The sequence below is a fragment of the Lagenorhynchus albirostris genome, chromosome 15, assembly GCF_949774975.1.
Source record: "Lagenorhynchus albirostris chromosome 15, mLagAlb1.1, whole genome shotgun sequence".
Classification (NCBI taxonomy): Eukaryota; Metazoa; Chordata; class Mammalia; order Artiodactyla; family Delphinidae; genus Lagenorhynchus; species Lagenorhynchus albirostris.
Genome location: NC_083109.1, coordinates 64,865,649 through 64,892,847, shown reverse-complemented (window position 1 = coordinate 64,892,847; position 27,199 = coordinate 64,865,649). Strand labels below are relative to the sequence as shown.

At 44.5% G+C, this 27,199-nt stretch overlaps 2 protein-coding genes across 5 annotated transcripts in view; both read right to left on the bottom strand.

The window, feature by feature from the left end:
• Window positions 1-24,660, bottom strand: part of VPS35L (VPS35 endosomal protein sorting factor like) — a 129,414-nt gene extending 104,754 nt beyond the window's left edge. For 2 of the 4 annotated variants that reach the window (XM_060122554.1, XM_060122555.1), the window contains exons 1-7: window positions 24,608-24,655; window positions 16,575-16,674; window positions 13,916-14,083; window positions 11,668-11,790; window positions 9,095-9,119; window positions 6,395-6,471; window positions 2,622-2,750 (exon numbers count right to left, since the gene is read on the bottom strand). In XM_060122554.1, coding sequence (XP_059978537.1) covers window positions 2,622-2,750; window positions 6,395-6,471; window positions 9,095-9,119; window positions 11,668-11,790; window positions 13,916-14,083; window positions 16,575-16,674; window positions 24,608-24,624 — 639 coding nt within the window. In that variant the 5' untranslated portion in view covers window positions 24,625-24,655. Of the gene's footprint in view, window positions 1-2,621; window positions 2,751-6,394; window positions 6,472-9,094; window positions 9,120-11,667; window positions 11,791-13,915; window positions 14,084-16,574; window positions 16,675-24,607 lie in introns of all 4 variants that reach the window. The other 2 variants (XM_060122556.1, XM_060122557.1) reach the window with 2 other exon arrangements.
• On the bottom strand, window positions 21,611-24,566 carry LOC132504863 (charged multivesicular body protein 4b-like). Its single transcript, XM_060122572.1, has one exon. It carries the CDS (start codon window positions 22,319-22,321, stop codon window positions 21,662-21,664), a length of 660 nt encoding a protein of 219 aa, XP_059978555.1. The 5' UTR covers window positions 22,322-24,566; the 3' UTR covers window positions 21,611-21,661.
• Window positions 24,661-27,199: the final 2,539 nt, after the last annotated feature.

Below are 27,199 nucleotides of genomic sequence, written 5' to 3'. Positions count from 1 at the left end.
CAACCCTGAGTTATGCAAAGAGTTCCTAGATACAACTCCAAAAGCATGAGCCAAAAAGGAGAAAACTGATAAACTGGACTTCATTAAAATTAAAAACTCCTAGGGCTTCCCTGGTGGTGCAGTGGTTGAGAGTCTGCCTGCCGATGCAGGGGACACGGGTTCGTGCCCCGGTCCGGGAAGATCCCACATGCCGCAGAGCGGCTGGGCCCGTGAGCCATGGCCGCTGAGCCTGCGCGTCTGGAGCCTGTGCTCTGCAACGGGAGAGGCCACAACAGTGAGAGGCCCATGTACCACAAAAAAAAAAAAAAAAAAAATTAAACTCCTACACTTCCAAAGATACCATTATGAAAATGAAAAGACAAGCCACAGACTAGGAGAAAATACAAGTGGATCATGTATTTGATAAAGAACTCGTATCAAGGATAAAGAATTACTACAACTCAACAAGAAGACAAACAACCTGATTTTTTAAATGGGCAAGTCTTGAATAGACAGTTGACTAAAGAAGATATAAAAATGGCCAATAAACATATGAAAAGATGCTCAACATCATTAGTCAGTAGGGATATGCAAATTAAAACCACGATGAGGTACCACTTCACACCCACTCAGATGGCTATAATCAAAAAGATGGTCAATAACGAAACAAGTGATCGAAAAGATATAGAGGAACTGGAACCCTCATACATTGCTGGTGGGAATGCAAATGGTGCAGCCATTTTGGAAAGCAATTTGGCCGTTCCTCAAAAAGTTAAACATAAACTTACCATATGACTTAGCAATTCCACTTCTAGGAATCTATCCAAGAAAAATGAAAATATACATCCATACAAAGACTTGTTTGCAATTGTGAACAGCGGCATTACTCATAATGGCCAGAGTGGAAACAACTTAAATGTCTATCAACTTGTTAATGGATAAGTAAAATGTGGTTATGCATGCAGTGGTATACTATGCAGCAGAAAAATGGTACAGAGTACTGATATTACAACATGGATGAACCTCAAAAACACGGTAAGTGAAAGAAGCCAGATGCGAAAGAGTACATAATGAGTGACCCCACGTACATGAGACGTCAGGAACGGCAAATTCATAGAGTCAGAAAGCAGATCGGTGGTTTTTCTAAGGCTGAAAGTGGCAGCAGGTGTGCTAACAGGCTTGAGGAAATTTGGGCAGGGGGTGGGGCGGGGGCAGGGGGTGGGCAGTGGCTATGAAAATGTTCTAAAACTGGATTGTGTAATCGCTGGGCAACTCTGTAAACTTACTAAAAACATCACTGAATTGTACATTTACAATGGTGGATTTTAGGATATGTAAAATATCCTCAATAAAGCTGAAAAAACAAAGTAAAACCTTCCTGCAGAGCAAATAAGGGAAACTGCTCATTTCTCCATATTCTGTACCTTGACTAGCTTTTTTGGATAAAGAAGGCAGTCTTTAAAGTACTGCAAGTCAAACAGTTACTATTAGCTAGATGTGGAGTTAATTAAACAGTTTCATGATTATTTTCTTTGGGAAGACATGAATCAAATCTCCTCCAGATGTCAAACTCTTAGAAGTCACAGTTCTATACCACAATACTCTATGGAGAGATGTTGCCAACAAAAATATTTTGAAGAAGCTCTTGTTAGTTTAGATATTCTCTCACTTGAGCCACTCAGCAAGCAGCCTCCATCACATGCCTGCAGGATGAGAGAAATCTTCTTCAGAGTATTTGCTTTGTCAACTAACAACAGTGATGGAAGGGAAAAGGGCTTGGGTTTGCCTCTGTCATGAACACCAAAAACATAGCACCTGCCATACGAAGTGTCATCTTAAAAGACTTCAAGTGCCCAGTGTAAAGACTCCCAGAGCAAGAAAACAAACGTCACATTCCCATGACAATAAACAAGGATGAAATCTTGTCCTTCTGAACTAAAATGGCTGTTCAGAAATTCTCTATTAACTCTGCTCTGAAAAGCATAATGCTTACATTATTCCTTTTACCGTGTACTTCTGAGCGTGTTTTGACAAGACGGGATGATCTTAAGAGTCAAGAAACAGAATAAGCTGTTTTCCCTGTGGAACTTGCTCTTGTGATCCAAGAGCTGTCATGGATTAACAAATTCATCAACAAAGAGGATTCAACAAACATACCTCTCTTAACACTGTGTATACATTTTCTTTGTCACATCATTATGCAGAACATGACCCCAAAATGCATATATCAGGGACACACAACCATTAGTTCCAAAGATACAAAGCAATTTGGTCAAGGAAACCCAAAAGGCAGTTGATCAATCTTTAGTCTACACAAATCATAAATGTGTCAGGTGATGTAACAGGGCCAATGAACTGCACAACCCAGGGGGGACATCAGTAATTCTGTAACCTAGGGTGAATTTCCTGGAACTGCACAGTGCACAACCTATGCAGCTGCACATGGTGGCCCTGGGATTAGCCATCTCATAAAAACACTGATTCATAATTATGGCCTTTCACAGGAAGTACGTGAAAATAGAACAGATGAAAAAATTAGGGTAAGACCCTGAAGGCAGGCCTCTGAAGACCTTAATTATCCACAAAGGAGTTTTACAAAGGAAATTCTGGGGGGAAAAAAAAAAAAAATCACTCGACCTGACCTGGATGACTATTTTTAGAGCCTTCACTTTCTGGTCCGAGGCCCAGGCGTCCTTCAGCGACTGGTTGAGCTCTTCTATGCGGTTCACATAATCCTGTTGAGTCAAATTCAACAGCTCCTTTTGGGATCCCTGTGGGCAGAAAAGTAGAAAGATACAGGCACAGAAGGAAAAACATTGTTGGACTCCCCCCTCGACCCCATGAACAATACTGAGTATTAGCTGAGTTTTGGTCTCTTAAGTTCCCCTCATATCCTGACCAGGATTGATAGTTCTGTCTTGTAATCAAAGAGGTTCTTTGAGTTTTCTGCAAAGATGGCTAGAGGGCAGTGATTGAAAAACTGGCCTTGAACACAAGTCAGACCTGAGCCCATTCCCAGCTGAGCCACATTCTAACCATATGATTCTTGGTGAGCTGCTTTCCTCCCTGAGTCTCTTCTGCGAACAGTGATAACAGGACTTACCTTATTCAACAAATAGTTATTGGGGGGTATTGTGTGCCAGGCAAGTATGGTATACCAGATGCCCCAGATACAAAGGTGAGCAAAAAGACATTGTTTCAGCACTAACGGAGTTTAAGGTACAGAGGACAAGATGGACATTAATACAAACTGAGACAAATGCTCAGGGAAACAATTCTACAAAGACACATATCATAGTTCTCTGAATCTGAGGTGCCCGCTTTAAGAAGCACAACTGTTTTATGCACCACTAAGGAAGAAAAGGTGCCGATCACGGACATGCACCAATTGAGAGACACAGTCCAATTTCAGGGATATTCAAATGTTGGGGGAAAGGTTCATCTCAGAATGGACTCTAGAATGGTGGTCAAGAATGGTTTCCTGGAGCAAGTGGTGCTTGAGACAAACTCTCAGTGGTGTACAGGCGTTAACTAGGCAATGGAGGGTTGTTAACTAGACCAGGGAGAGAGCATGCAGGACAGAGAGCAGACCCAGCAAAAACCCACGGCAGAAGAGGGCAAGGCCATCACATGGATGAAATATTATAACATATGTAAAGACCTGGCACCACCCGGCACACAGTACATGCTCACTAATCCTTGCCTACTGCTAAGATGCTGATTGCACAGCTCACAGGAGTGAGGGTCATGCTAACCCACGTGAGGAGAGCAGGAACCAAATCTTTTTTATATGAATGTTGCCTGGAATCCAAAGTAAAGAACTCTTTTTTTTTTTTAAATTGAAGTATAGTTAATTTACAATGTTGTGTTAGTTTCTGATGTATAACAAAGTAATTCAGTTATACATATATATATATACTCTTTTTCATATTCTTTTCCATTATAGTTTATTACAAGATACTGAGTATAGTTTCCTGTGCTATACGGTAGGTCCTCGCTGTTTTTCTATTTTATATATAGCAGTGTGTATATGTTAACCCCAAACTCCTAATTTATCCTCCTGCCCTTTCCCCTTTCGTAACCATAAGTTTGTTTTCTATGTCTGGAGCCTGTTTCTATTTTGTAAATAAGTTCATTTGTATCATATTTTAGATTCCACATATAAGTGATATCATATGATATTTGTCTTTCTCTGACTTACTTCACTTAGTATGATAATCTCTAGGTCCATCCATGTTGCTGCAAATGGCATTATTTCATTCTTTTTTATGGCTGAGTAATATGCCATTGTATAAATACACCACATTGTCATTATCCATTCATCTGTTGGACATTTAAGTTGCTTCCATGCCTTGGCTTTTGTAAATAGTGCTGCTGTGAACACTGGGGTGAATGTATCTTTTCGAGTTAGAGTTTTCTCTGGATATATGCCCAGGAGTGGGATTGCTGGAAGAACTCTTTATTAAAGGAATACAAGTAGGAAGTTCAGGAAATCTGAACTGATCCCAACTGGTCACTTGAACTGTGAGACAGGATCCTCCCTGCCCCTCTGCTGTAGGAAGAGCCACGTGACTAGTTTGGGCAAATGGGTGGTAAATAGAGTGGCATGTGTCCCCTTTGGGCTGAGGCAGTGAAAAGTGACCCTTTCTTCAGCTCTGCTGTGACAACCCTGGAGCCATATGTTGAGATGGCAGCACCACAAGATGGTGGTATGTCTGTCACCTACACTGGACGAGTAATGTGAGGAAGAAATAAACCTCTGTTATATTAAGCCACTGAGATACGGGGGTTCATTTGTTATCACAGCACAACCTAGTCTTATCCTGACTAATATGCTATGTTAACCCGGAAGCCATGGGGCAGCCATGTGCTCCTGTGAGCGGGGGAAGCAAGGAAACCAGTCTGCAGGAAAAAAAAAAAAAAAAAAAAGGAGAACTAGAAAGAGTCTGGAGGCCACACAGAAGCAAGAGACACAGAGGACAGCTGCTGGGGTTCTGGGTGGTTTTTCAGTTCCTGGTTCCAGGCCACTGTGCCTTTGGGTTCAGGGTAGTGCCCCAGTATCCTTCAATACAGTCCTTATTTTCCATGTAAGCCAGCTCAAGTGACTTTCAGATACTCAACAGACAAAAGAGCTTTGATAAAAACCTTTAGCAATTCCCTTCCTACCAGCCAAGGTTGACTGATGACATGCAGACTGAGGCTCTCGGGCGCCCCAATTCAAAATATGTCATTTCTGAATTGGAAAATAAAATATTGGACTATTACACTCTGCTGAGCACCTAACAACTCTGGTCTTAGAGCTGGAAGGACCCTGAAACTGGGGCAAGATGCAGGACAGAGCAATGGCAACTGCCATTATAGGGACCTCTGTGGATTTCAAAGCATTCCCATTCAGCCTACACAACTGTATTCTTTATCCCCATTTTACAGATGAGGAAATGGGTATAGGAAGATGAATGCCCAAGGGCACCCCATTAATAAGCGGTCAAGCTAAGGCCTCTAGACTCATAATGGTGATGGTGACAGCAGCTAACACTTGCAAAGCACGTACCATGTGCTGGGTGCTGGTCTAAGCACTTCACATACATTAACTCATGTAATCCCCTGTAATCACCCTAAGAGGCAGGTACTAGGTAGCACCCCCACTTTACAGATGAGTAAACTGAGGCACAGAGCTCAAGCTCTTAAGCATCTTGTCCCAAACTACAGAATTACCAAACAGTAGAGCCAGGATTCAAACCCAGGCAGTCTGGCTCCTGAGTTTGCCCTCTTAACCCCCATGGTATGCTGCCTCTCTAAATGATACTCCAGAGGATGCAAATTCACCGCCTCCAGGGGCCAGGCTAGTAATGTTTATGAGTGAACTGGGCCAGGGAGGACCATGCAACCTGGACAGTACACACCCAGGTTAAATGCAAGAACGTGAGCCCACAGGTAGGTGGAATTTAAGAGAAGTCAGAAATCTGGATTTATACGTTTTAAATTTACTAATTTTTATGAGTTGGCAAGATTCATGTTCTTTAAAAGCACGTGCAGGCTAATTGAACGAGTTCAGCAGCTGAGCGACCACGCGTGGCCTCTGCAGCAGGCATGACCGTTTTACACTATACGAGGCGGCTTCCCGGGAGATGGCTACCGTTGGCTTTCACAGTTAGACCTTGTCCCCAGACGCCTGGGGTTTGCTCAAGCATCACAGTGAGAAAAACGCCTTCAGAAAACCAGCCCAAGGAAGGCTCCTGTGAGCTTGGCCAGCCGCGCCACTGGCATCTCTCCCTCGATCAGTTGGTGCCTCAGGAGGACTGAACACAATGCGCAGCTCGAGAATTAATCAGAGAGCGGCCACCGAGACCGACCTCACCTGGCAGAGACACGGGAAGCCCCGCCTCTCCCTGGATTCAACAACTGACTTGCTCACCTCCTCAAAATCATCCAGCTCCTCCAGCCTGGTCCGAACCTTCTCCGACATTGCGGATATGGCAGTCCCAGCTTTGCCTAAACAGAATGGATTCATGTCACACGGGTGGCTTTCCTCTGTCACCAATACCCCCAAAGGAAAGCATCTTTCACTCTACACTTCATCATGAATAAAGAGGCTGGGGAACAACTTCATTACAGAAAACTCCCTGAGATTTTGGAAGCAACTTCCTTACGTAACCAAAGTTTCATCAGAAACATTTCTGCTTAGGAGCTGCCCATGGGAGTGCAGTGGGCCAGCCTCAAAAAGGTTCTGCGACATCTGATATTTACAAACTTTTCACTGAATCATTTGTTTATTCCTAAAGAAAGGCGGTCCAGATAAGGATGCCAAAAATCCGTCATTTAATTGTTTTCCACAAACAAAAGGCCCTCTCAGGCTCATATTCACAGTGCAGAACTGTGGTACTAACAACTAACAAAACAGCAATCCCACTGTCTGTCCAGAGGTGGAAACACTAGGGCTTCAAAGCCGTCTCTTCAAGCAAACAGGACTAGTGAGCCTCCTTCCATCATCCATCAGCACAACTCTTCCCATCAGCAGGGACTGGCGGGGAGAGAAGGAAAGGACTCCAGGCCACAGGCCGGTCACAGGACAGGGCTCTCTGGCCAGCTGGCTGCTGCCCTCTAGAGCCTCCTGTTTCAGAACCCTTTCTCCATCTTAAGGGTGTTTCTGTTCTAGACCAGAGGTTTCCTTGCTCCTGCCTACCGAACTCGCTCTCAGGAGCTAAAGTTTACTCTTTTAAGGCACTGCTTTCTTAGCTCTGGTGTTAACTCACAGATTTGTCTGGGATCAGCTGAGAGCATGGTACAATTATTCAATTACTAACAACTACTAAAATTAAGGAGTTTCCAAATAATTTGATTTTTTTTACCTTACTTCTACTTTTCCCTTCATTTTGAAATATAGTACAGAACATGCATATATGTACATTTTAACAGATAATTATAAAACCTTTGTAGCCACCACCCAGATTGTACACTGTCTTGCTTCTTTCATTCACCACTGACTTTAGTTCATGAAGTTTACCCCTGTCATTGCATAAAGCTCACACATTTTCACCACTGTTTAGCATTTTCCACTGTGTGACTACCTCACAGTTTATTTCTTATTCTACCCTCAGTGGATCCTTGGGTTGTATCCTGCTTGGGGTTACTATGAACAATATGCTATAAACATTTCTGTGCATGTCTCCTGGTTCATATATGCATGCATTTCTTCAGGGTAGTTTCTCAAACTTTTACAGGAATCACTTAAGGATGTGTTAACATGCAGATTCTGATTTTTACTAGGTCTGGCAGGGCCTGAGACTCTGCATTTCTAATGAGCCCCCGGTGATGTCAATGCTGCTGGTCCTTGGACCACACTTTAAGAAACATGGATTTGGGCAGAGCTGAAAAAATGCATTCTATAAAAGGCCATATATAAGTATTTTAGGTTTTGTGAGTCCTACAGTCTCTGTCACAACTACTCAACTGCCATTACAGCACAAAAGCAGCCACAGACAATACGTAAACAAACGGCACGGCTGTGTTCCAAAAGGACTATTTACAAGATCAAACAGTGGGCCAGATTTGGCCTCCAGGATACAGTGTGCCGATTTCTGATCTAGGGTATATCCTAATAGCGGAACTGCTAGGTCAAAGGGTTGGCCCATCGTCAATTTGAACAGATAATGCAAAAGTGCTTTACACAGCGGTTGTGTCATTTTACACTCCCACCAGCAGCACATGAGCGTTCCTGTTGCTCTACATTCTCACCAGCAAGCGGTATTGTCACTTTCTGACCTCTCCCAACTGGTCGATATGCAATGCTGTGATTTACTTTTTTATGGCTTGGGGTCAAAGTTATGCCCATAACAAAGGTGCTCCGACCCCCTTGATTTCTAGTGCGCTGCCCCAACCCGCAGAGAACGAGGAGAGTTGCAGCTGCCGCGCCAGCGATTTGCACACAAACCACGGCTGTGCTCCGCTGCACCCCAGTGATACAGCATCTAAGACAGGGGCTTCATAATCACCCAGGAGCTTTAAAAATGGAGTTCCTGCATCCCCTTCCTCAAGATTAATTCAATAAGTGGAGTGGGGCCCAGTGGTCTGTATTTTTATGAAATATATATATATATATATATATATACACACATATATATATATATATATTCCTCAAGTGACTCTGCTGAACAGCTAGTTTGAGACACCTTAGTCCAGACTGTGTCTTGGCACAAGAAATTGAGAACTGCCGTATTCAGGGACCAGTGGCTGATAAGACTGTGTGACTCCCCTCACAAGGGCATCTGTGTTTTCACAAGGGATAATGACTTAAGGCAAAAGAAAGGATCTGTAAAAAGGAGAATTTCAACCATTTCCCAGCCAGTGAGGAGGCACATAGATGGGAGACTACTGCTCTGTAATCCTAAAGTCAAGCACTGAGTTTCTGTTTTCCTCCTAGTAAACTCTTTGGTCTTTTTTTTTTTCATTCGTCATCTAATATGTATTTTGATTCTACTAAGTCTATACATAATCTAGGAAATAATAGCTTCAATTGAATTAAACATCAGGATTGGATGTTTTTTTCCTTTGGAAAATTATATTAAAGGTAATGGGAGAATTCCCCATCAAAACAGTAACAACAGCAAAAACTCACCTTTTTCAGATCCCATAAAAAGATTCTGCAGAGGCAAAAAATATATGTTAATATTTTTTAAAACTTACTGGACCCTGTGACAAAAACTTTACTTATTGTTCAAGCAGCACTAAGACAACATGATCCATCGTTTTCCAACAAAGCCACTTATTTATCTAAATGAAAAACAGAAATATTTATTCAAAGGAGGAAAACACAGCTCACTAGAAACTACTAGAGATTCAAATTTCTACTCATTTCAGGACTCTCAAAATGAGCCCAAAAAAAGCAAAATTTTGAGACAATGGTGGCAATGTGAAAGCATTTAGCTTACTCTAAATCAGGGTTTCACAACCTCGGCAATATTGACGTTATGGGCTGGAAAATTCTGTTGTGAGCGGCTGTCCTGTGCACTGTAGGAGGTTTAGCAGCATCCCTGGCCTCTACCCACTAGATGCCAGTAGCACTCCCACAGTTGTGACAACCAAAAACGTCTTCAGGCATTGCCACATGTCCCCTGGGGAGTAAAATTACTCCTGGTTGAGAATCACGGCTTTATATTAAATCAGGGCAATCAGAAAACAGTAAGAAAAAGAATTAAATAGTCCAGCAATTCTGCTTAACAAGTATAGACTCTGGGAGAAGGGAGCAGAACCTTCCTAGTCGCTACTGAGTTCACCCCTTCCTCCCTGCTCACAGCCCCGATTTTTGATGGGTGCACTGTGTACAGCCCATGACTACCTTCAAGACAAATGTAACTGGACATGTTGAGGGGACTCCAGGAAGTGTTCTTTTTTTGGCCGCACCACTCAGCATGTGGGATCTTAGTTTCCCGACCAGGGATCAAACCCGAGCCCCCCCCCCCCCCAGTGGAAGCGTGGAATCTTAACCACTGGACCACCAGGGAAGGCCCAAGGAAGTGTTCTTGAATGAGAGACGGTGCATCCCACTTTCCCCTTTCCGCCTTCTAACAACTTGGACATGAGGTCACACTGAACATGACAGAGCAGCAAGACAGAAAGAGCTGGGTCCCTGATGACTTTGGAGCTGCCACATAGTCCTGGACTATCTGCCTCTAGACTTCTTCCCAGTATGAAGAGAGACGAACATCTCTCTTCTTTAGGGAGGGCTTCAGTCACAAGCTAGACCTTGACGACATAAGCATTAACCTGCTTTCCCCGGCTGAGCAACTTGCAGAGTACAAGGTAAGCCCCGGGCACTAGCCAACAACCTGCCCTAGTGAGTGCCACCCAAAGAAGCAGTGAACTCCCAGCCCTGGCAGAAAACCCACCAGTGGGACTCCCTGAGCAACGGTAAGAAGTTAACCTTCTTCAGGGTGGCACTCTCTTCCCCTCGTAACTCTCTCCCCCCCCAGAGACACGACTCTGCGGCTCCAGTTCACTGTCTGAACTGTGCCTGATCCCCGATTCTTAACACAGTTTTTGAGGAACGCATTAGCACGTTTTCTCCCAACTAACATTGACATAATAACTGAAACTTACAGAACGTCGGCGTTGGGGCAACATAACTGTGATACTGTGATTTATAAGAAGAAATATATGTTTAGTCTTTGTCCCAATTCCAGGCACAAAGCTCCTAACCCTTGGAATGTCCCAGGTGAGAGAACAATCCAGGAGTCTTCTGTTCTTTTTAGGAAGCACTCTCCTGTGATTTTCGGAAGCACCTAAGGATGGAGGCTGGTTGTCAGGGGAACCAACCACATGATTAGAGGGTGGGAACTTTCAGTCCCACCTCCCTGATTTCTGGGGAGGAGAGAGGGGCTGGAGGTTGAATCAATCACCAGTGGCCAATGATTTAATCAATCATATCTATGTAACGAAGCCTCCATAAAAACCCGAAAGGAAGGGGTTCAGGGACCTTCCGGGTTGGTGAATCAGAAGACATCCACATGCTGCCGTGCTAGACCCCAAACTCCATGGAAACAGACGCTCCTTTGTTCAGGACCTCATCCTAGGTATCTCTTCATCTAGTTACTGGTTTATAACCTTTAATATCCTTTGTAATAAACCAGTAGTCTAGTCAGTTCTGTGAGCCACTCTAGCAAATTAATTGAACCCAAAGAGGTGGTCATGGGAAATGCTGATTTATAGCTAGTTCGTCAGAAGCCAGGTAACAACCTGGACTTTTTGTGTGTGTGTGTGTGGTACACGGGCCTCTCACTGTTGTGGCCTCTCCCACTGTGGAGCACAGGCTCCGGACGCGCAGGCTCAGCGGCCATGGCTCACGGGCCTAGCCGCTCCGCGGCATGTGGGATCTTCCCGGACCGGGGCACGAACCCGCGTCCCCTGCATCGGCAGGCAGACTCTCAACCACTGTGCCACCAGGGAGGCCCACCTGGACTTCTGATTAGCATCTGATGTGGGGCCTGAGCCCTTAAGCTGTGGGAGCTGGTGCTCTCTCCAGGGAGACAATGTCAGAATTGAGTGGATTGATAGGACACCCCACTGGTGACAAAGAACTGCTTGGTGTGGGGGGAGCGAACCTACACACTGGAATCGGGTGCAGAATCGTAATAACAAAAAAAAACTACGAAATCTGAAGTAGACACTGGGAAAAAGTATACTGGTACTCACAATAGAGAGCTTTTCCGTGGTAGTATACCGGGCAAGGATTTCTCCTCGTTTGCTGGCCCAAGGCTCAAAATCTGATCCTACAATGGAGTTATCATCTCTGTCACGTTTCTTTCTGGAGTTGTCCTAAGAAAAGGCAAGACAATCTCTTCAGCAGCAATTTTTAAATCTTTTAAAAAAGTATAAGCAATCATGGTGATGACAGATGATAACACGGTATTGTATAAGTGAAATTGCTAAGACAGTACAACTTAAATGTTCTCACCAGAAAAAGGGTAAGTATGTAAGGTAATGTATGAGTTAACTCAATGGAGGGAATCCTTTCACAATGTATATGTGTATCAAAGCATCACATTGCACACTTTAAATATCTTACAATTTTGTCAATTATACCTCAGTAAAGCTTAAAAAAAAAGTATGAGAAGGCAGACAATCCCTCGCTGTAGAATGTAACAGATCTATCGAAAGGTTTACTATGATAAAAAAAATTTCACGCCAATTCACCACAGATGGACAATAAACCTATCAAAAGATGCTCAAACTCATTAAGAATCAAGGAAAGGCAAACTGAAAGAGATCACTTTTCAACAATCAGAATGGCAAGATTTAAAATGACTGATAGGGCTTCCCTGGTGGCGCAGTGGTTGAGAGTCCGCCTGTGCCCCGGTCCGGGAAGATTCCCACATGCCGCGGAGCGGCTAGGCCCGTGAGCCATGGCTGCTGAGCCTGCGCGTCCGGAGCCTGTGCTCCGCAACAGGAGAGGCCACAGCAGTGAGAGGCCCGCGTACCGCAAGAAAAATAAATAAATAAAAATAAAATAATATAAAATAAAATAAAATGACTGATAGTAGCCAGGTTGGCAAGGATGCAGGGCACAGGCACTCCAAAATACTGCTATGCTGATGGGAGTGTAAATTAGTGAACCCTTTCTGGAGAACAATCTAGCAGTAACCATCAAAACCTTATGTATATGGGGACTTCCCTGGCGGTCCAGTGATAAGAGACTTTGCCTTCCAATGCAGGGGGTGTGGGTTTGATCCATGGTCGGGGAGCTAGGATCCCACGCCTCAGGGCCAAAACACCAAAGCATAGAACAGAAGCAATATTGTAACAAATTCAATAAAGACTTTGAAAATGGTCCACATAAAAAAAAAAACTTTATGTATATGTTACCTTAACCCAGTAATGAACTCCTAGGAAGTTACCCTGCAGAAATCCTTGCACATAGGCACCAAGATCTATGTATGTGCAAGGACAAATGCGCCACTGCCTATACCAACAAACACCACACACGGTCTATGTGTCCATCATGGCAATTTAAATCATGTCCCTGGGAATTCCCTGGCGGTCCAGTGGTTAGGACTCTGGGCTTTCACTGCCAAGGACCCGAGTTCAATCCCTGGTCGGGGAACTAAGATTCCCACAAGCCGAGCAGTGCAGCCAAAAAAAAACCCCAAATCATGTCCTGTTCCTTACCATACAATGCAGCTGTTCAAAATAAGAAGGTTGTTCTCTAAGTACTAATATAGAAAGTTCTCCAAGACATATTGTCAAGTTAAAAAATATATATATACACGTTAAAAAAAAAAAAAAAAGTAAATAGCTGTGTGCAATGCCAGCAAAGAATGATGGTGGATTCTGAAGTCAGACTGCCCAGGCTTGAATTCCAGCTTGCATGTCACTTAACATCTCTGCTCCTCTGTGTGGACCTCTTTAAATGAAGCTTAGGCAGTATGAGAACTACACTTGGAATGCACTTGGAAAATACCTGCTACACAGTTAGCTGATACTCTTATGACTGCTGTTGTTGTTACTTATATGTGAGTATGTATGTAAATATTCAGAAATTGTTGTCATAAATATCTATGAAAATACCAAGAAAAAGTTGAAGAATATACATTACACTGATAACACCAATGCCCTCCAGAGTGCAGAACAGAATGAGAGCTGGTCAGCTGGACTCCTCTGTAATGTTTGATCTTTTACATGAAAAATTAGTAAATTAGTTATGTGATTACATAAAAATAAATCCAAAATAAAGGGTATGAAAAGAGTGAAATGAAAATAAAGAATTTTAAAATGCTTTAAAACGAAAGAAGAAGAAGAAGCAGTTTCCAGGATCTACATGCTATGCAGTGTCACTGAGTCTGGATTATTTGAATTGTTACAACCCAAGTGCACTGCGTATTACTTGTTCAATGAAAATCCCCAACCCTGCACCCACAGGACTGACCATAGCTAGGAGCATTACCGTGGTAGCCGCCAGGGCTGCAGGGTCAGCAGAGGCCGCAAACATGGAGAGGGGGTCGGTCCCATCCAGGACGCTGCTCAGTGGGTCCACCACGGAGCTGGAGGATGAAGAGGACGTGGAAGAAGTGCTTCCTTTCCGGCTCACTTTCTTTGTCTTTGACTCTGTGACCTGTGGGGAAAAATCTGTGGAGGTAAAATGGTAGTCTCCTATGACTTTTCCCAATGAAACACGCAAATGGGTTTTCCCTTGTTCCGTTACGAACTGACCATTCCTTTGCAGCAGGGACACTTATTTTTGTGACAAACTGACATGACTCGGAATCCCAGCTGTCGAGGAAGGGAAGGTGAGAAACTGGGGTTAGGAAGGGAGAGACAGGGTCTTTGAGATTTAGAAGGTGATGCTATAAGTGAATTCTTACAGGGCCTTCTTACTCAAAGTGTGGTCTCTGGACAAGCCGCGTGCACATCACCTGCCAGCTCATAAATCTGTAGACCCCCAAGCCCCACCCCGGACCCAGTGCAGCAGAATTTGCATCTTGCAGCAATGGTCTAGGTGGGGTAATGAACCAGCATACGGAAGATCCCAGAGTCGTCATTCTCGAAGACGGTCTCAGTGGCTCTGCGCGGCCAGCTCATCATCACAGTGAGCGCCCAACTCCTCCCTTTCGGGAGAACTGTGTATGTGTTAAGAAGCAGGCGGGGGTGTTGGGGTGTGAAGCCATGTTCTTGTTCCACTGCCCCCAACCCTCCCCAACTTCAGAGGACCAGACCGTGGTGAACCCCTGAGCCGAGAGGATCCAACCAGACCCAGAGTCTGTCTGCTGAAGGTTTAGGATCAACATCCAGAAGGGCTAGTTAGGCTCCACTCCTTTTTAAATGAGGAGGCTATAAAAACCCGGAACAATTCTTCAGAGAGAGAGAGGCTGTAACAGCATGAAGGAGAGAGGGCGTCGGATAAAAGAGAATTTGGCCTCTGTCCCCGGTTCCTGGAAAGGAGACTCCAAGTCCCTGGAGCATCAGTCATTCATGAGCCCCTCGATCACACCTGAGTTTATGCTGATGCGAGGATGCTGAAAGACCAAACATGTGATTAGAGGGCTCGGACTTTCAGCCAGGCGATAACCCTCACTGTAGAATATAACAGATCTGTCTAAAGGTTTACTATGATAAAAAATTTTCAGGCTAATTCACCACAGATGGACAATAAACCTATCAAAAGATGAAAGAGATCTCACTTCAGCAGAGGGGAGGGAAGCTGGAGATCAAATTCAATCATGTGGCCAAGGAATCAATCCATCATGTGTGTCATAAAACCCCAATAAAAAGTTTGGACCCCAAAGCTCAGTGGAGGTTCCCAGTTGAACACATGATGCGCTGGGAGGTGATGCACACCCTGACTCCACAGGCAGAGGACAAGGAAGCTCTGCATTTGGGACCCTCCCCCTTGCCCTATATGTCTCTTAATTTGGCTGGTCCTCATGTGCATCCTTTATAATAAAAATATAAGCATAAGTATTTCACTTTTCTGAGTTTTGTGAGTTGTTCTAGTAAATTATCAAACCTGAGGGAGGTCGCCGGAAACCCTTAGATTTGTAGCCAGTTGGTCAGAAGTGCAGGTGGCCTGGGGACCCCCAAGTTTACAGCTGGAGTCTGAAGCTAGGGCAGTTTTATTGAAGACCATGCCCTACACCTGTGGAGTCTGACACTAACCCTAGGTAACTTGAAGTGCCTCCCACTGGTGCATGTCTGTTGTTCCTGTCTGCCTGGCCTCCATTCCTCCATCTCCCAGCCTCAACAGTCCACATTTTCTTTGGGAAGGCAGCCTTGCCTGACTTTCAGCTCTTAAAGGCCTGGTGGAGTGAACTCTGCTCCTGGCTCCCAGGGTGGGCAGGAGCCCCAACCCAACCAATCAGCATATTCTACACCCCAGTCACCAGGGTTGATTCAGGGAAGGACACATAACCCAACTGGGCAAACAGAAAATGCAGAGAAGACACTCTCCCTGCTGTTGGGTTTGAGCTCCTGAGATTGGAACCAACTCACTGGTGGCTCAGCCGCAGCCACTCAAGCCCGTGGGGATCTGAGGGGCCCTGGGAGACTGAAGCTTGGTCTTGTGATCTCCTGCTTTATGTAATCACCTCTGTGTTCTCAGGTTCTCTGCCATTCAGAAACGTCACGTCCTCAGTGTCTAGTGGCATCTGTCAACCTCATCCCACCCATGATGACAGCCACGTAGCTTCTATTACTTGTTAATAAAAAAGTGCTAACTCAGATGAGACAATCTATGACTCTTGCTTGCCTTTTGTTTTGTTTTTTAAATAAACTCACAGATAGACTAAGATGCTATTCAGGACAGCACCTTACATTAGTAATTAGAGTGATCTTAATATTCCAAATAGGCAAGTTAAGAAGTATTTTGTTTACACCTCCAAATCAGGAACAACGGCATCCCATATGCGTGATCACCTCACTAATATGAGAAAGGGAATAAAAATGATGGTGGGTGAGACCAACATCACAAAAAAAATGGGGCAGAGAACAAACTGGTTGATTTAAATATGCAAAAGCACCTACCACTGGCAAAATGAGGAAGACCCAGGAATACTGTCTATAATTTTATGGAGTAAGAATGTCACAGAGGGACCCTTGACAAAACTTACAGTTATGGGTTTCAGTGGGTGATAGTCCCCAAATTCCAGTGGTACAGCCTCCAACCGGCATGATGCAAACTCAGCCTTGTAGTTCCTGTTCCTGGAATGCCTGGTAAACAGCAAAACCCAGAAACCAATTAGTTGGAGATGCATACACACTAACAACTTCTTGCTGAGACTTCCTCATCGATGAGACAGTTTACAGTGGAACAGTATTTTTACCAAGACCAATAAGAAGTGGTAAAGTAAAAAAAACATTTTTTTTTAAATCAGTTTGAAGGTATAAGGAGCTGCCGAGGCAAACAAGACCTGTGAGGACAGAAGCCAGAACAAAGGGAAGCTCACTGAAGTGAAGCCAACTTTCTTGCCCAGCTATCTCTCACAGAGCATTTTGATTCTTGGCATGGGACAAGAGCCAGGCAGAGGGCAGCTGCTAGGGTGCAGAGTAGCCAAAGAAGCTTTAAGGAAAACTCACAGGGCTGTAGAGATAAACTAGGGTTCAGGGCTATGGAGACAGCCAGGGCTTGAAGGAAGAGATTCTGAAGAGAAGGCAGTGCAGAGAAGTGAGAGATTCGGTCCTGGTTTCCCCTCAAAGTATTCTCCAATTAAGCTGTGGAAGAGCAGGAGGAATAAGCCAAGTAGATGAAGAGCAGAGAGTTTTCATCAGTCTTGCGGAGGCTTAACAAGTGAAGGGATTAGTGAGAAGGAACATAAAAGGGGAGAGATCACCCACATTGAAGCATGGAGAGGAAAAAAGATGAAAAGCACAGAAGAGTGCATAAGAGACATGAAGAAAGGTCTAACACACATACGATTTGAATTCCAAAGAAGAGAGGAGGAACAGGCAGAGCAGTATTTGAAGAGCTAATAGCTAAAAATTTTCCCCAACTAAAAAGACACTGATTCGCAGATTCAAGAAACGCTTGTGCCCCAAGCAAGACCAGTACAGAAACAAAACAAAAAACAACCATACTTAGGGCCTTCATAGTAAAATGGCTGAAAACTATAAAGAGAGGATTTCTTAAAAGGAATAAAGATATGTTATTTTCAAAGGACAACAGTAAAGATTATTATCTCAGCACAGAAATGAGAGCCACAAGACAAAGGAATGATACCTTTAAAGTACTGTAAGAAAATAATTCCCAACCAAGAATTCTAGACCTAGTGAAACTACTCTGTGAACATTAGGGCAAAAGAAAGAAGTTTCCAGTCAAAGAAAAAGGAGAACAGCAGCAGCAGCAGCAGAACCACACCTTAGTTTTTTTTTTAAATGCTGAAAGTAGAAGGAAAATGATCCCAGCTGAAAGCAAAAAATATATGCTAACATGTATATATACATATATATATGCGCATATATGTGTACATATGCATATATACTATATATATACACTAAAGAGCATACAAACATAAAGGTGTAGGTAAAACTAAATATCGACTTCTTACGGTGTTTAAAATATATATAGAATTAAAATGCATGAGAACTAGAACATAAAAGGCAGGAGAGGTGCTACGATCTGAATCTGTCTCCCTAAAATTCACAGGTTGAAATCCTAACCCACAAAAGGTATTAGTAGGTGGAGCCTTTGAGAGGTACTTACATCTTGAGGGTACAGCCCTCATGAATGGGATTAGTACCCTTATAAAAGAGGCTCCAGAGAGCTCCCCAGCCCCTTCCACCATGTGAAGACACAGTGAGAAGGTGCTGGCTGTGAGCCAGGAAGATTGCCTTCACCTGACCATGCTGCTATCATGATCCTGGAGTTCCAGCCTCCAGAACTGTGAGAAATTAAATTTTGTTGTTGATAAGTAAACCAGTCTGGGGGACTTCCCTGGTGGTCCAGTGGATAAGACTCTGTGCTCCCAATGCAGGGGGCATAGGTTCAATCCCTGGTTGGGGAACTAAGATCCCACATGCCATACAGCACAACCAAAAAAAAAAAAAAAAAAAAAGGAAAACCAATCTGTGGTATTTCATTACAGCAGCCCAAACGAATTCAGACAGAAAACTGGTACCCGGAGCGGAGTGCCAGTATAACAAATATGGAAGCAGCTTTGGAACTGGATAATGGGTAGAGGCTGGAAAAGTTCTGAAGGATGTGCTAGAAAAAGCCACTACCGTGAATGGACTGATTATCCAGTGATTATTGTGAGGGCTCAGAAAGAGACGAAAGCTGCAGAGAAAGCCTCAACCTCCTTAGAGAATACCTAAGTGGGGGTAAACAGAATGTTGGTAGAACCGCAGAAGGTAAAGGTCATTCTGATGAGGCCTCATACAGAAGGAGGAACACGCTTTTGGACAATGGAGGAAAGCAATCCTTGATATAAAGTAGCAAAGAGCCTGGCTGAATTAGTCCGTGTCCTGGTGTTTTGTGGAAGGCAGAACTTGTGAGCCATGAAATTTGGATATTTGGCTGAAGAAATTTCTAAACAAAGTGTTGAAGGTGCAGCTTGGCTTCTCTTGAATGCTTACAGTAAAATTCAAGAGGAGAGGAATGACTTAAAGACAAAATGGCTGACCAAACGGCAAACAGGCTTAAAAACCTGGAAAACTCAGTTTCAAAGAGCACAGGAAGCTGGCCCCTTTGTTTCCTTGGCCTCCAGATGCCTTGAATTCATCCCTTCCACGCCCCCCCATTCCCACCCCCATTCTCAGCTCCTTGACTTCATTAATATGTGTATGAACCCCAAATCTAACTGTGCCTTGCAATTAATCAGCTTTACTCAATAAACCCCACCTACTCAGACATCTAACACGGTACAAAAGAACTGAGAGCCCATGTAATTTCGCTTCCATCCCTTTCTAAATAAATTTCGCTTCGAGTGTAGGAAAGGAGAAAAGCTAGTTAACAATATAGACCGGCCTCTACTTGTTTTTTGTTTTTAAAGGAAAACCCCTACCACAATACACTGCCTAGTCCCTTTGGGTTACATTTACTAAATATATACTGTCTTCATCTTCCAAAAATATTTCAGTTGAATTCATTTATGAAATATTCTTCCAAACTCCTTTTAATATGCTACCAGCCAAGCCTTGATTTATAAAACAAACAAAACCCCAAAGAATAAATTGGAAGTCTAGTCATCAACAGCCATAATGGAGTTTAAAAAATCAACTTATACTTTTCCTCCTTTCAGATCACTCTTAACTTTATCAATAGAATTTTGAAAAGTTAATTTAATAGAATGAGTAGAAATGTAATCTGACCTGAAATTCAACTGCAAATGTGTTGTTCATCGCCATAATAATTATTAACGAATCAACAGCTAAAAAAAGGATAGTATCAAAAGAGCAGTATGACTTGATACACAACAACCAAGGATCAGTTCTCATTTATTATGTGCTTATTATTGCTGGGGCCCACAGCGGGCCACCCCCAAATATAGCATATTGATTATCTTGAATTAAAGTTACTTAAGAAACTTAAGGAAGAGCTGATGTAGAGGGACACTCTGACCCTCCTCTCTGTCTCCCTGAAGGCAGGAAATAAGTCTCTCCTGTGAAAGATGCCCACCTGCATCTGGAGGTAGAAGGACACCCTTGTCGCCAGAGATGGGGACTCAGGGCCAAGAAGCCTATATAAACGAACCTTGTTATTTCTTTAATACCACAAGACTGCTGTTTAGATTCTTCACTAATTAAGCACCCAAAGCCCAACTTTCTTTGTTCTGTCAATTCCTCACAAATTTAGTTTTTTTGTCTAAAAAGTATAAAAGCTGCCTGTTTCAGCCACTTCTTAGGTCCTGTATCTATGAGACCTCCAGAACACACAAATTAAAATTTGTTTCTTTTTCTCCCATTAATTTACCTTGTGTCAATTTTATTATTGGTCCAGCCACAAGAACTCAAGAGAGTAGGAGGGGGAATTTCCTCTCCCTGACACTATATACCAGGATACAGGACAAGCCCTTTACCTCTATTTCCTCATTTAATCAATCCTATGAGGTAGGTACTATGATTATGCTTATTTCTCAGATGGAGAAGCTGAGGCTGTTGGTAACTTGTGAGAGGTTAGCAAGTGATACAGACAGATGCAAACCGAGGCGGCCTGCCTCTAGGATTCAGTAGTTCTACAGATCATCTATAGGTCAACTTGAGAATTTGAAAAAGCAATTTTTTTTTTTTTAAGGACTGACCTTTGAAATGTTTTTTTTTTTTTTTTAAGTGTGAGGGGAGGGAATTCTTTGGGGGAAAAAATACTTGTTCTGGACAAACCTTTAAAAAACAAAAGGGAAGGAAACATTTACCCTTGCCGTAAGTCCATGTCAGGTTGCTATTTCGATTTTTCAACCATTTCTTCCGTTATTTCCTCAAATTTGCTCTCAGTTCCCTAGTGTTTCCTATAGGTTGAGATGTTAAAAGCATTTTCTTCAATGCCTGGGTCTTTGGTAAGGCTAACAGTGACCTCTAGTGGGCATTTTCTCAAAAAGCCTTACTCTTCTTCCCGCGAACGTAGCTGGTAAGCTGGTAAAAAGACCCCCAACTCCCAGCAATGCGAAAGGGTGGTCTGGCTCCTTGGCAGCTGCCACAGAAAAAAGGCCAACATTTCATACCTCCACTCCTAGCTTGGTCTGGCCTCTGGCTACGCCAAGTGTGAGTCACAGATCACCAACAAGAGCATCACCTGGGGAGTACTGAAATAGCCCTACAGAATCAGGGTCTGCCTTTCTCCAAAATCCCCAGGTGACTGATATGCACATTAAAGGTTGACACTGCCCTATTTTTAAATGATTTACATTGGGTAACATGAATGTGTAGAAATCCTACTACCAGTTACCAAATTAATCTCCTTATACTGGAAATACCGAAATCCAATAACTGCTTTTTAATTCTCAAGTGACTTTTTGTATTTTTTGGATTTGCAAATACAGTTTATTTTACAGAAATTCAACATTACAAACAGCAGGCACCTCCCAGCCCCCCACCCCCCTCCCCCCAACCCGTACCACTGGGTGCAGACCATGCTATGCAGAGTGAGCAGTGATGCAGCCCTACTGCTTTGGAGGGAGATTCGAGAGCGATGGAACCTGCCTGCACCACGGCCTGCCCGCCTCGCAGGCCACCAGAGTCTGTCTGGGCCCAGCCCGCGCTGGACCAGTTAAATGGATCCAGCACAGGTCTCTAATTCCTTCATGTCGTCGTCTTCCTCTTCCTTCTTCTTGGTGGGTTTTGATGGTAGGGATATAGAAGGAACATTTGGTAGAGGGACTGTTTCCGGTCCACTGATTTCCAGCAAATTCTTGTCTAGTTCCTCCTGTTCTAGTTCTTCTAATTCTGCCATGAGCTCATCCTCGTCAAACTCTTCTCCAAACCCTACAGATTTTGAAATAGCTGTTGAAATCTCTTCTGCAAGTTCCTGCTGGTCAGCAATGTCCTGCATTAACTCATCAACTTTATCGATGTCCATGTTGTCGTGGGCAGCCTTCATGGCTTTGGCGGCATAGCCCATGTTCTTGAGCACCTCGGTGTTGGTGTTAGCATTCTCCGGGGCCTCTCGCTGGAACTCGCTGGTTGACAGTGTGCCGTCGATCTGTGCCAGCTGCTTTTCGTGCCTCTTCGTGCGCTTCAGTGCCTGGCGGGCAGCGCGCTTGTTTCTGGTGCCGTGCTTCTTGGCGGCTGTCAGCTCCTGCTCGATCTTCTTCTCCAGGAATTCCTGTTTCTTACTTAGCATCTCCTCCGTGTCCCGAAGCCTCTGGATGGCCGCCTGGGGGGTCGGGCCGCCCTTGCCCTCAAGTGACTTTTTAATTACTAATGACATAATCTGGCCACACAGTTTTTTATCCCCCAATCACAATATACTCCCCCTCCCCAATAGAGTCTTAAAATGATGTAGAAATTCTGACTCCAAAGAATGGTATTTTTAACAGTGCTATGACCATAGGACTGAACAGGAAATGTAATCCACAGTGCACTGGACATCTCACAGGTGAGGTCAGTAATAACAAAAAGTGTGGGTGAGAAGAGGCATTCTGGGGAGACCCATGACAACACAGCAGGACTCAGGAACCCTGCTACCCAGGAATCTCAGCCCGGGACCTAGACTGTAGGGCCATATGACAATAATGATTAAGATCAGAGGTTTGGGACTTCCCTGGTGGTTCAGTGGTTAAGAATCCGCTTGCCAATGCAGGGGACACGGGTTCGATCCCTGGTCTGGGAAGATCCCACATACCACAGAATAACTAAGCTTGTGCACCATAACTACTGAGCCTGTGCTCTAGAGCCCATGAGCCACAACTACTGAGCCCGTGCACTGCAACTACTGAAGCCCGCGTGCAGCAACAAAGACCCAACGCAGCCAAAAAAAAAAAAGATCACAGGTTTGAGTTCCAAACCTCAGTACTCCTTGCAGGCTATAAAGCTAAATGAACTGCTTCATCTTTCTGTCTCCACTTTCTTATCTGAAAAATGGGTTTTTTAGGAGATGAGATGTTGCACGTTCAGCACTTAGCACAGTGCCTGGCACAAGATAAAGGCTTGATAAATGTCAAATTTAATGACAGAAACACGTTTCTCCTCTGAGGGCCTCCTCAGTCTCCTCATTCATTCCATAAATATTACTCAGCACCTACTATCTGCCAAGCTCCATGCCAGGCTCTGGAGATACAATGATGGTTAAAACTCAGCCCCTTTAACTTAAGAAGCATCAAGTCTATGGGCAAACTGAAAGATGAACACATGCTACCACAGACAGAAGTGTTTAGAGCACAGTCAGACTAGGAACTGTGGAGACCCTAGATGCTAAACGGCTAACAGCACCTCTCACTGTAAAGTATACCAAAGGTAAAAATGCACTGGGATTAAACAGCATCTTCCTGGATCTTCTGATTACAAAATTCCAGCCAGATAAGTGCATTGAAGCTATATGTTTTGGTATATAAGCCTTAGTGATTTCCTAAAAGGGGTTTTGCATGACTAGGTCAAAGAAAACTCAAGGCAGGTCATATAAGAACTCACTGGCATCCAATCCTGATTTAGCATACCGAGACTTTTGAAGGAAGACTCTTAAAGAGTTAGACATGTGAAGGGAACAAGAGAAAGACCGCTGTTTATCAAGCATAAAATCAGAAGTATGTATCTGGTTATTTCTAAGGTCCAGGGCTGTATATTTTTTCATTTGCTCACTCACTCACTCATTCAATGTAAACCACTTTGCATCATTTGCAGAGAAAGATCAGAAAATAATCTCCCTTTCTCACGTGCCCAAATAATTCCACTACTACCATCACATCTTGCTCCGGTTCTTCACACACCCGTAGAAGCAGCTGGAGCCTGAAGCGCCAATCACTCCTAGCTACTCCAGCCACAAGAGGCCGACAGGCCCAGCCGCCTTGGAACGCGCCATTAGCTTCTTCTTGATGACCTCCTATTCATCCTCCAAAACCCAATTTAAGGCTCTTCCTCTCTCAAACCTTCCCCAAGCCGCCAGGTGTGCCTAATCCCCAATGCCTTCTTTGGATATCCTTCTATTCAGAAGCTTATCTGCTCCACTAAACTGTCAGCTCCTTGATGCCAAGGAGTACGTCTGAGGGTTGTGTATCGTGAATGCCCAGTGCAGGGCCCTGCACAGAGTAGGATGAATGGCAGCCATTTCACAGATGAGAAAAGCAAGTCTCCTCTAGATGAGCCCAGTCATTCAGAAAACTGCCAGGTCTTCCGAGTCGTCCAGACCAGAGCTGAGCCCACCATTTTCTGCAGCCAGCTCCCCCAGAACCCGCGCCAACTTCTGGGAAAGCGGAGGCCGGGGAACTTGAGCTTTTTTTAGGGAATGAATGGAGAGGGTGGCGTGGAAGGCGCGGGGAGAGGTAGCGGAGGAGGGGACCAAGATCCCACCCGTCCGGCTTCAGGGAGGTCCTCTGAACCCGGGTAGCGGCCGGGGATCTGTGGTCAAGACCACCAGGAGATGGGGTGGGAGACTCCACCAAACCCAACAGAAAGCAGTTCACACACTCCCTCGCAGAGACACACACCGAGACAGAGACAGAATCCCAGAAACAACGAAGGACACCACCTCCCTTAAGCCCAGCCGCCGCTTCCTTCTTACCAAGGAAAGACCGCCATCTTCCCAGTCACATGACCGCTACTTCTGGCACCGCCAGCCCAATTCGCCCTTCCAGACCACGCCCCTCCAGGGGGCCATGTTTGTAAGGGGCGGACGCCCCTCCCCGCAGGGTCAGGGCCGCCATGTTTGTGAGGGGCGGGGCGCCCTCCCGCAAGGCACGGGCCTTGCCGCTCGGGCGGCCATGATTAAGAAGGGCACCGCAGGCCTTGTGGCTGCTGGTGCCGCAGCGCAGACACGATGAGCTGGCACTTGCGGCAGGTGGCCGCCTGGCCAGCCGGCGCCCTCTGGAGGCGGTGAAGAATCCAGACACCTGCGGAGAGAAGACGCTAACCGCGGCTGGGGTGGGAACAGCGTCCAGCCTGCGCGTGCTTTTGCGGCTAATTAGCAGTTTGGCTGGGTAAGCCACGCCCCCTCTGCAAGACACTGCGCCCACCTCCGTGCACCGGGGAATTTAGGCACTTACCGTACCCACCTCCCAGGACTAACAACCTGGGTCTCTAAGGGCTGCCGTAGATCCAAATGGGACAGCTTTCGACTGGAACTAAACTAACTGGAGAAATCGGGGTCAGCATTTCACCCCACTTGGCGAAGCCGTACGTTTCTATGAAGGTGGATGTCCGTTTCCACTACACAACTTCCGTGCTCTAGTCTAGTCTAGTTTTCTCTGATTAAAAAAAAAAAAAATCACAGGATATTTTACTAAATGGTTGCCATAGTAAGCATGTGTCACGCCCTGTGCTGAGCACTTTGCGTTCACTCTTCATTTACTCCCCACTGCAAACCTCTGAAATTACGGCAACCGGGATTTGACCTGACTCCAGACCTGACTACTAGTTTAACAGGGGAGATCTAACGGGGGTGACTGTTGGTTAACAGTTGGTTAATCACAAGGCATCTGATCCTCACTTTTTTCCCTTTTTCCTTGAAGTGTCTTTTCTGACAGGAGGAGGTCAGAAAACCACATTCTCAAAAATCTCCTCAGGAAAAGGCAGTAGAACATACCCTAACCCTCTAACGGAATACGCAGTTTATTTAGCACGCTGAGTCCTAGTTTCTTCAGCTGTGAAGTTAGGATAATTCTGACCGAGGTGAAGGGAGATGATTATCAAATGCCCGGCAAATGGTCAGCACTCAGTTGAAGCAGTACATCACTCACTTGGCAGGCTGAAAAATCATATTGTAACTTCTATGACCTTTCTGATTTCAGAGCTTTTCTTTCCAGGGCCACAGACGATGCAGTGTATCATAAAGCAGGGCTTCTCCCGTTTGAATTGCACAGACTCACCCGGGGATCTTAAAGGCAGGTTCTGATTCAGCTCTGGGGCAGGGCCTGGGCTTCTGCATTTCTAACAAGTCCCTGGGTGGCACTGCTGCTGGTCTCTGGATGCAGAAGGGGCTGTGATCGTTGTGGGTGGTGAAGGTGGGGAGGGGCATAGAACACAAGCAGCGGCAGAGCAACAGCGTGCGCTCCTCAGCACATTCGGGCACACCCACTGATTCTGAACTCTTTAATCATGTCAGGTGTGTTACACAGATAATGGAGGTAATCCTGAAACAGGCTGTTGTAAGTTATGTAAAGTGTGAAAGGGGAGTCTTCCCACCATAGGCTGAGAAGCAAAACCACGCTTCTGGTGGCAACTTTGTCAACCACCTCAAGAAACTGCGTTGAAAGCCATAGAGAAACTGACCAAAGGGGAACAGATTAAATAAATAAGTGAAAAGGTAATATTTTACTGTCAAGTATAATTTTGGTTAGACATGGTATTTGTTCTCAGAGCTGTCCTTTAGAACCTAACCGATGTGACTCCACTGCACCATACCCCAATCGGATTTGCTGCATTCCATGACTGAAAGTCTTTTTTTTTTTTAATTTTTATAACCTACATGTATGCCCACTATGGTCTGTTACAGATAGCATTCCAACTTCACTTGCTTATTTTTTTTTTATAACTATTACTCTTCATTTGGGGGTAGGAGGGGGATTGTGTGTGGTTGTTCATGGGACAGTGACACCTGACAGAAAAAAAGATCTTCATCTCCAGAATGGGTCCTTGTTTTCAGCTCAGTATGAGTAATAAAGAGTTCCCAGTCAATGTACATAATAAACAAGAGCAAAGGGTGGCCACTGGAAAAGGGAGAGGCTGTTCTCACACTGCCTTGTAGATTATCAAATGTAGTATCTCCTCGATAAGAGGTAAAAATGAGGACCATTGGACTATGCTCACGTTAGATGACCAGGCAGCAGCAGTGGTTGGATTCTTAACGCTGTGCAAGTCAGCAGCTTGGTGTGAGCTTCAACCTGAGCATTCTCTCCCATTCGATCCAGCTAAGACATTTCCAGCTCCAGTGAACTTTTGCCTTCTGAAAAGTCCAACTCATGCAAAATCAAATGCCAGGGGGCTAATGTTACAGGTTACATATTAAATAGTGGGATATACCTTTCATGGGTCTTGTAATTGTAAAAAATTATCATATTACAATATTAATGTCTTGGCCACATACTTTTCAAAAGTCCTTTCTTTGGTAAATAAAAAATCAAATGAGATTTCTTTTAAGATGAAAAGTTTATTTTGC

Excerpts from the sequence above, each read along its gene's own strand:
- LOC132504863 (XM_060122572.1), bottom strand. The coding sequence starts at position 22,321 with ATGTCATTAGTAATTAAAAAGTCACTTGAGGGCAAGGGCGGCCCGACC.